The 10,706-nt window shown below is 37.3% G+C and overlaps 1 protein-coding gene across 7 annotated transcripts in view; it reads right to left on the bottom strand.

Annotated features, from left to right (window-relative positions):
- The window catches only part of LOC135098345 (uncharacterized), a 48,970-nt gene extending 38,767 nt beyond the window's left edge, over window positions 1-10,203 (bottom strand). For 6 of the 7 annotated variants that reach the window (XM_064000655.1, XM_064000653.1, XM_064000654.1 and 3 more), the window contains exon 1: window positions 10,089-10,203. In XM_064000655.1, the coding sequence (XP_063856725.1) occupies window positions 10,089-10,154 (66 nt within the window). In that variant the 5' untranslated portion in view covers window positions 10,155-10,203. Of the gene's footprint in view, window positions 1-10,029 lie in introns of all 7 variants that reach the window. The other variant, XM_064000658.1, reaches the window with a different exon arrangement.
- Between the last annotated feature and the right edge of the window lie 503 nt (window positions 10,204-10,706).

Genomic DNA, 10,706 nt, shown 5'->3' on the forward strand with positions numbered 1-10,706 from the left:
TTGTAGCTTTTATTCCTCCGCCCCCCTCTCTCTCCAGAAGCTAATCCGTAGATCAAGGAAATGATGAGCTCTCACCACCCTCGTCCTGCTCTGCGGATGATGTGTGTGTGTGTGTGTGTGTGTGTGTGTGTGTGTGTGTGTGTGTGTGTGTGTGTGTGTGTGTGTGTGTGTGTGGGACGTTGGAAGAGAAGAAAAAAAAAAAAGAAGTAACATACAAATAAAGACAAACACTAGAGGCAGTAGAGCCACAGCAAGCCAGCGTGAGTGTACGGCATCGTGGCATTAAACAACGGAGTGAAGGACACTCGTACTTCACCAAAACACATTTCTCTATAACTGCTCTTCTTATATACATTGTAAGCAGATTACCAAGAACATTTTATCCTTCCACATAAATAAGAAAAATAAAAAAAGTGAACAGACACTACCACCACCACCACCACCACCACACGGGATGGGACTCACAAAGGGGATGGAAAGTCACTACCTCAGCAAACCTTCCTTTTATGAAGAAAACAGTAATAATCATAATTGGTTTCATTATTGAAAAGAATCATCAAAGTATATATCGCGGCATCAAGCACCGGACAGGCGGGATACCCCAGGTTCCCCACGCCTTTCAGAGCGTAGCAGCCGGTACCCTCTTCCCCTTCCGGCCCTCCCCTATGAATAACTAGATAAACTGGTAACATACCGAGAAAACAGAATGATAGTGACTGCTTGAGCGAGCCCCAGCGTGCGGCGGAGGGCCAGCCACATCGACACTGTTGGCGTCTCTCGATGGACTCAGTGTTGTGTGAGTGAGTGCACGAAACTCAAAACAAACTCTAAAAACTAAGTGCTGTGGTGTCGCTGTTTTATTGCTTAAAAAGACACAGCAACATTCGTGACGTGCCTCCAGTAACCAGAGACGCAGAGTGCCTCACTCAGAAACACTCACAAACATCACGTTACTTTATTTCCCGCAACGGGTGAATTCTCCTGTAAATAGTGCTTTAATTGAACTCTCCCTCAAGCCTATTAATATAAAGCAAACTTAAATACAGTGTTCCTGCCGCTGGTACAACACAGCAACACAGCAGCGGAACATGCAGCGTTGTTCATCAGTTTTCTGTCCTTGACGTCTGCTATTACTTTCCGTGAACGTTTTTGTGTTTTGTGGTCTGATTCCATCAAATTATTGGACGGACTGACAGATCTGCCCTCAGCGCTCGACTGCAGTAGTAAAGAAAAGAAAAAAAGTGATATATGTACACAACATAAAGAAACAAAGGCACCGCAAGACTTCATACCATATATTTCCGGTCACCAGTAATTGCATCACTGGCGTATAAATGTAAACTGGAAAATGTGGTAGAAGTTATTCTTATACTTACATAATAATACAGAAGAAATAAATAAAATGTTTTAATCAGAATCTTACACACACACACACACACACACACACACACACACACACACACACACACACACAGGTGTAATGGTGTGTTGTGTCGGTGATGGTGCAGCACGTGTGCCAGTCACTACACAACACAGGGGCGGGTTCCCACAGGCGGCTCCAGATCCGAGGACTGCCGACCGTTCTAAAGTTCTTGAATTTCCCCTACCACCATTTTCACTCCATGACTGATACTCCCATAACAGTCCACAGTACTTAACTTTATCTTATTATCGTTGTTAATATGAATATTCACATTAAAAACAATAGCAGTAATTCTTATTGAACTTTTGGTGCGGCACGAACACAGTTAGGGAAATACTGTGTTCAAATATATCTTCCTTACTCTCTATAGCTATGGGGTTCCCATGGTTCAGTGGATAGAGTGACAGTCTTTGGAACTTTAGATGTAGGGCGCCAGCGTTCGAATCCCTATAAATCATACAAAAAATAAAAGAACATAAAAGATGGCTTGATAAAAATGATTAGCATCATAATAAACAGTATTTTCTTTAATTAACGCGAACATAAGATGAGGAAATAGACAAACTTTACAGTTAATTTCTTGGGTCCTCGTGGCTTAGTGGGTAGAGTGATGCATTACAAGTTTGGCGGGAGGGAAGCATGGGTTCGAACCCCCACTCGGAACTTGGTAAAAATTTCACAGAGCATCCACTCCAAAACCATGTAATGGGGCTGCCCAGGGGAGCAAGGAAGGTGTTCTGACCTCTCATGCTTCCACCACTTGGACCCCCCTGGCAACTACAAAGACCACCAAACTGACACACTCAGTCAGTTAAGGTCAGATTAGGAGAGCTTAGGATAGCTTAGGATAGGGTCAGTTCAGTGATCTATGTAACTGCCAGGGTCAGGAGCAAAGATCAGCAGAAACACTACCATCAGCAGATGGAAGAGGATGAAGCGGCAGCACTAACACCACCGAGGGAAAGATTAAAATTAAAAATATGTAATTACAATGAGAAAAATGAATTACAAGTAGAAAAAATGCAATTAAGAAAATAAGCGGCAACACTAACACCACCAGGGGAAGCATTAGAATTAGAACAAGTAGACTTAGGAAAATGTATTACAATAAAAAAAAAAAGAATCACAATTAAAAATATATTACAATTAAAAGAATAAAACTGAAGAAAATTAGAATTAGAATAATTAGAATAATTAGAATTAGAATTTTCTAGAATAATTAGAATTAGAAACAGAAGAATTATAATTTTAATTAGAAGGATGAGAAAAATTTGATTTAAAGAATTATAATTACAATTAGAAGAATTAAAATAAGAATTAGAATTAGAATAATTAGAACTGGAATCAAAAGAATTAAAGAATTAGAAACTACAACAGCATCAGAGCGGAAGCAGTATTTAATGTATTTCTGGTGATCTGGCACTCAAAAATTATAGGATAAGTGTTTTGAAACCTTCCTCTTGAAAGAGTTCAAGTCATAGGAAGGTGGAAATACAGACACAGGCAGGGAGTTCCAGGGTTTACCAGAGAACGAAATGAATGATTGAGAATACTGGATAACTATTGCATTAGAGAGGTGGACAGAATAAGGGTGTGAGAAAGCAAAAAGCCTTGTGCAGCGAGGCTGCGGGAAGAGGGAAGGCATGCAGTTAGCAAGATCAGAAGAGCAGTTGGCATGAAAATAGCGGTAGAAGATAGCAAGAGATGTAACAATGCGGCGATGAGAAAGAGACTAAAGACAGTCAGTTAGAAGAGAGGAGTTGATAAGACGAACAGCTTTTGATACCACCCTGTCTAAAAAGAGCGGTATGAGTGGAACTCCTCCTCCTCCCAGTACATGTAAAGCGTACTCCATATATGGGCGAATAAGGACGGATTCAGAGTTAGCAGCTGGGGGTCGTGACAAAAACTGGCGGAGACGTCTCAGAACACCTAACTTCATAGAAGCTGTTTTAGCTAGAGAGGAGACGTGAAGTTTCCAGTTTAGATTATAAGTAAAGGACAGACCGAGGATGTTCAGCGTAGAAGAAGGGGACAGTTGAGCATCAATGAAGAAGAGGGGATAATTGTCTGGTAGGTTGTGTCGAGTAGACAGATGGAGGAATTGAGTTTTTGAGACATTGAATAATACTTAATTTGCTCTGACCCAATCAGAAATATTAGAGAGATCAGAAGTCAGGCGTTCTGTGACTTTCCTACGCGAACTGTTTACTTCCTGAAGGGTTGGACGTCTATGAAAAGACGTGGAAAAGTGCATTGTGGTATCATCAGCGTAGGAGTGGATAGGACAAGAAGCTTGGTTCATACCATTGATGAATAATAAGAAGAGAATGAGTGACAGGACAGAATCCTGAGGAACACCACTGTTAAGAGATTTAGGAGAAGAACAGTGACCGTTTACCACAGCAGTAATAGAACTTTCAGAAAGGAAACCTGAGATGAAGTTACAGAGAGAAGGATAGAAGCCGTAGGAGGATAGTTTGGAAATCAAAGCTTTGTGCCATACTCTATCAAAAGCTTTTGATATGTCCAAGGCAACAACAAAAGTTTCACCAAGATCTCCAAAAAGGATGACCAAGACTCAGTAAGGAAAGCCAGAAGATCATCAGAGCTGCCTTGACGGAACACATACTGGCAATAATATAGAAGGTTGTGAAGTGATAGATGTTTAAGAATCTTCCTGTTGAGAACAGGTTAAAAATCTAGATAATCAGGGAATTAAAGCAATAAGACGTTAGTTTGAGGGATTACAACGGTCACCCTTTTTAAGAACAGGCTGAATGTAGGTAAGCTTCCAGCAAGAAGGAAAGGAAGATGTTGACAGAGAGAGTTGAAAGAATTTGACTAGGCGAGGTACAAGGACGGATGCACAGTTTCAGAGAACAATAGGAGGGACCCCATCAGGTCCATAAGCCTTCCGAGGGTTTAGGCCAGCAAGGGCATGGAAAACATCATTGCAAAGGATTTTAATAGGTAGCATAAAGTAGTCAGAGGGTGGAGGAGAGGGAGGAACAAGCCCAGAATCGTCCAAGGTAGAGTTTTTAGCAAAGGTTTGAGCGAAGAGTTCAGCTTTAGAAATAAATGAGGTGGCAGTGGGAAAAATGAAAAAGCAAAGTTATTGGAGATATTTTTGGCTAGGTGGCAGAAGTCATGAGGGGAGTTAGATCTTGAAAGATTCTGAAACTTTCTATTGATGGAGGAGTTTTTTGGTTAATTGGAGAAGAGAGTTAGCATGGTTCCAGGGAGAAATATAAAGTGCATGAGATTCAGGTGATGGAAGTCTCAAGTACCTTTGAGTATTGTTTAATTTCATTTGAACATGTTTTTTTTTTTTTTTCTATCACAAAACTATGAGTGAGCCAGTGAGCCAGATATTTCTGGCAATTCACAATTTCAACACAATTTCAATTCACAATTACAACTAACGACTGCTGTCGTTAGTTGTAATTTTAGCCTTACTGTGAAAAACAATGCACTTCGATTTAGAGGCATCATGGCCACTCCATCCTTAAGTTTCTTAATATACACTTTTAATGATTGAAGCGAGGTTTTCATATCAAACTTCTCTTTTTCATTGCATGTAACTTTCAGTTTATTTAAAAGCCATTCCTCATCTTTATCTGTTGTACAATCACTGTTACCACCATTCATTAATCTCTTACTAAACACTTCAATAACATTATTAATATAATTTTCACCGTCAATAACACCAGACCACATTGTTTTATCAGACTGTTGCTTAACCTCTTTCAAAAATTCTTTCATATTCTTGTTTCCAATTTTTTTCTTGAATTGCGACAGATCTTTCTTCCGTTTCATTTTTCTCACACAAAGACAAAGCCTCTTTGAACACTTTCCCACTCATATTAATTTTCCGACATTCATCAGAGTTTCTATTTCTTCCAGTAATTAGCCATTATTGATAATCGTCCCGTGATTTAGGATACAAATGTTTGACTCGTCTATTCCATCCTGGTATTACACTGAACTTGTTCCTGTCAATAACCTGCTGTGCATAATGACTAGAAGAGTACAAAACATTACCACCAATTATCATATCAATCTCCTCAATTTGTGCAAGGTGGTCAGCTTTCTGGCAACCAACACTACACCATCTAGGTGCCTCGCAGGGCATAATGCCTTGTGTATTACCAATAATATTTTAAAATGCATCTGGAAAATCACTTTTTTTTCCCCATTGGATAAAACATTTATTTCCATGTTCAATTATAATAGTGCTACAGACATTGTTAGACACCCAAGTGAACGTTTGCCATTGGTAAATGATCGGATCCGACAAGTTGATACAGAGCATTAACATGGTTGACACAGACATCCTTTGAGCTTCCTCCTACAATATGGTCTAACCACTTACAGCAGCAGTTACTGTAAGGTATAAAAATCAAAGTGTTACCGTCCATCACGTTAAAATCCAGACAACACAAACAATTTCTCTCACAAAAGGTCACCAAGTTGTTCCAGGCTCTGCTTATAAAAGGATCTGCATCAAAACCACCTAAAATAAAAATTAAATTAAAATCATGATTGATTAAAACACTTGAAATGTCCCAAGGCAAACCACCTGTGAAGATATTCTTCAAGTGTCTTCCTTTCCCATGTTACACTCCTCATATATACATTTATTATAACAATGTTCAAATAACCCACTAGTAATTGCAAAGCAATATAATTTTTCTCATACAGAAACACCTTTACCTTAAAGGTCAAATCTTTCTTCCATATACAGGCCAGTCCACCTTCACACCTCCCTACATTGGATACAAGAGCCTTTCCAGAGTAGGCAGCTTGCACACTTACACCCTCACGTTTCTCACTGACAAAATCTGTCACCAAGTCTGTCCTCTAAAACAAAAGTCTCTTGTAGAAAAATAAATTCATACTGAAAACCAGTTAAAGTGCGAATGACATCAATATTCTTCTTTAAAGAACAACAATTATATGTGCAAACTTTAACATCCATATCGAAAAACAAAAAACGATATATATATATATATATATATATATATATATATATATATATATATATATATATATATATATATATATATATATATATATATATATATATATATATATATATATATATATATATACATATATACATATATATATATATATACATATATATATATATATATATATATATATATATATATATATATATATATATATATATATATATATATATATATATATATACATATAATAAATATATATATACATATATATATATATATATATATATATATATATATATATATATATATATATATATATATATATATATATATATATATATATATATATATATATATATATATATATATATATATTTTCATGTATTGACTTCAGCTAAAGAACAACAATTATATGATCAAACTTTAACATCCATATCGAAAAACGAAAAACGATATATATATATATATATATATATATATATATATATATATATATATATATATATATATATATATATATATATATATATATATATATATATATATATATATATATATATATATATATATATATATATATCGTTTTTCGATATGATAATATTATATATATATATATATATATATATATATATATATATATATATATATATATATATATATATATATATATATATATATATATATATATATATATATATATATTTTTTTTTTTTTTTTCTTCTTTTTTATGTAAGAAGGACACTGGCCAAGGGCAACAAAAATCAATAAAAAAAATGCCCACTGAAATGCCAGTCCCGTATATATATATATATATATATATATATATATATATATATATATATATATATATATATATATATATATATATATATATATATATATATATATATATATCGTTTTTCGTTTTTCGATATGGATGTTAAAGTTTGCTCATAAAATTGTTGTTCTTTAGCTGAAGTCAATACATGAAAATAGCTGGACGAAAATAGTCAAACTGACATCGTCTTTCGACACAAGACCCGATTAACATGAATCAATCAGCACAGGTCCCACAGTGACAAACACATGGAGACAGGACACCAGCCACTTCACCAAACTACATACACCTAATAACTACATACAAATGATGCACCGTCTCACCACAGGTATGGAACTGACGCAAAATTCTCCACCGGGACCCCCGCCATGTTTCATTTATCTCACCCTCTCATCGCTGGAATAATCACTAATACCTATACAAATTAACCCTGCTACTGACCCAAACCTGAATACCGTTGCATAAAGAGTCAAAAGAGATATTTAACACAAAATACAGATCCTGGACACACCTCTGACACGTCTGCACGCTGCCTAAGCTGGGCTCCTCTGAGACCCGGAAACAACAACGATACGTTGTCAGTCACTGCCTGTGTCCGGCTAAAGTAACACAACCCTACAATCCTATTAAACATTAAACATAAACATGTACGAACACTTATGCACTTAATTCCCAAATTTCCCTGCCTAATGCATTTCAAGTAATTCAATAGTCCAACATAATTACCAACATAGACGAAGTTATAACTAAAACACCACAGTACAACCCATAAATAAACCACGCCAAGGTGGTTCACTTATTCAGTGATACTTACATATTACATATCACATATTGCATACAACACAGACCTTACATAGAAATAAATTTCTAATATATTGTGATTTTTACTATAATCACAATACATATATGCACTACATTTTTTTCATACTTGGAGGAGACCAGCCGAGGCCACAAAAACCGGAAAATGTCCGTTTATGTTCTGCTGTCATAGAAATAACGCTGACACTGAAACTCAAGTTTAATAACGATTTCTCAATGTAAAGTCATAGGTGAAAATAAAAAAAAAGAAACAGGGTACCATAGTTACCTATTAAAAGATATGAATAAGTGAGGGTACTGGTTAACTCCTGCATTCGCTGCATTTGCATTAAGTTTAGGGTACAACTTTCAAAGAAACCACTCTGACTACAAAACGCGCAATTGAATACTTCAGGGATTTAAGTGCCAATAGCTACAATTTAGCTTACAAGTCTTACTCAAATTACCATATTACCATTACCTATTATCCAATGGTTAATATCATGACGTCAGTAATCTTCATTATTATCGCTATTCTCGTTGTAATCATTCTCATATGCACTTGATCTGCATCCTGTGCAAAACAAGTCACGTCACCAATTGTGAAGGGATGTCACCACCAAGTAAACAAATCTATCAAAAAGGTTGCTGATCTCGTTACCATCGCTACCGTTACATGACATCCGTACATATGCGGTGTTCACTTCCTTCCTAATGAAACACGAGGCCAAACAGCAGAGGTCACTGGCTGATCTGTCATCCCTGTCAGCCCACCCGGTGACCCGCGCTGACCTTTCTCAATCCATGGTAGATCCCCACGCTAAATGTAGTTGTTATAGTTCAAGTAATGTGGGCGTATGCACACACACACACACACACACACACACACACACACACACACACACGGATGTGAAAAAAAATGTGCATAAAATTTTCTGAACTCATTTCAAACTTTCATTTTCTGGCAAAACCAAGCAAGTCAGGGACAAAACTTTTCTAATAATAAACTTAGTCTTCCGGGGCAGGTTGGGCTGGGACCTCACCAGACTCCTAAAGCAGCACTTCGCTGCCAATTTAAAAAAGGCGGAGTGGGAACAATAGCAGAAATATATGTTCTTTGAATTACGCAACAACGATTATTCAGAGGTGAGTGACCGAACGCTTCCGTAACATAGCAAGTCATCACAAGGCAGGCGGGTATGTGAGACTGTCTCGTGGATTATTCAGAGGTGAGTGACCGAACGCTTCCATAACACAGCAAGTCATCACAAGACAGGCGGGTATGTGAGACTGTCTCGTGGATTTTTTTGATAGCATCAGAAAACGTCGTGTAATATTAAAGTGTAACTTCAGGAGTACATTTGCACACTAAACTAGCTTACATTTAGGGAATGTGCTACATTCAAGTCAGACTACACACACACACACACACACACACACACACACACACACAGTTGGTAGCGCAGTGGTTGGTACGCCTGATTCATACTCGCGAGGACTCAGGTTCGAATTCTGGGTAAGGTCAGAAGTCTTTGGGTGAACTTCTATGCAGTGTAGCCACTGCTCACCTGGCAGTGATTAGGTACCTGGTGTAAATCGGAATTAGTGACCCGCAGCTAGGTAGGATAAACAAACTCTGAATAGAAAAATACACAGGGGTGACCTGACTATCCTGTGCCTAGTCTACCAGGCTGACCGGCGCCATCTGGCACCCAAAGTATCAACTTGTAACATACTTCCTTAAGGTTAAATGTGTATGTATATTACTGTATAAGTACGCAATATGTGGACTTTCAGCTATAAGGCTGCAAGATTAATAAACCGGATATTATTATTATCAATTATAATTATCATTATTATTTATAATTATTACTATTATTACACACACACACTTCCGAACTCATGCCATGTTTCTCCCTATTTAAAGACCATAAGAACATAAGGAAAGCTGCAAGAAGCTAGTAGACCTATACGTGACACCCTCTGCAAGACAACAAGAAAAAAAAAAACACCATCTATAGCCAGTTTGTAGCCACTTATTCTTATCAACTATACAATGGATTTGAAATACTCTCAATGCTGACGATACGAAATTTCTGTGCCAAAAGTCCTTCACAGGCACCAGCGCGCCCTGCATCACTCCGCCTCACGCACCACCCCAGCAAAGACTGGCCAGGGTCACCACTGCCACGCACCATTTCTCATCCTCGCTGGTCTGTTGCTCGTACATACCACCAATATATTATTTTCTTCGATCAACAACTTAAATTTCTATGATTTAGGAGCATCTTCTTGTAGCTATCTCATCATATGATTACTTAGTGCAGCGCAAGGTGGCTTTAGTACCAGGTGGATATCACATAAACCATCTTTATCTAGTTGGTGAAGCTTATCGTGATGGCAAACCTTACTGAATGCGCACATGCCTCGTCAGACTTAGTAATCGAGTTTAGTCACTGCTATCCGTTTTCAATATAAACACATCCAGGCTTATAAACAACTGGTGCCCATAGTCTACTGTTGCAGAACAGAGAATATCATAGTCAGGTCCTAATTTCTAGTCCATCTTGATCAACCAGGAGAGAAGGGAGGAAGGGATGAGGGTGGGTGGTCATTTCAGGGTTAACAAAGCGTCAGTAGCTCCAACTAGCTCGTTGTGCGGTCTCCAATCCTCAAAAATATTCGCTTC

Source organism: Scylla paramamosain, unplaced genomic scaffold (assembly GCF_035594125.1).
Source record: "Scylla paramamosain isolate STU-SP2022 unplaced genomic scaffold, ASM3559412v1 Contig56, whole genome shotgun sequence".
Taxonomy (NCBI): Eukaryota; Metazoa; Arthropoda; class Malacostraca; order Decapoda; family Portunidae; genus Scylla; species Scylla paramamosain.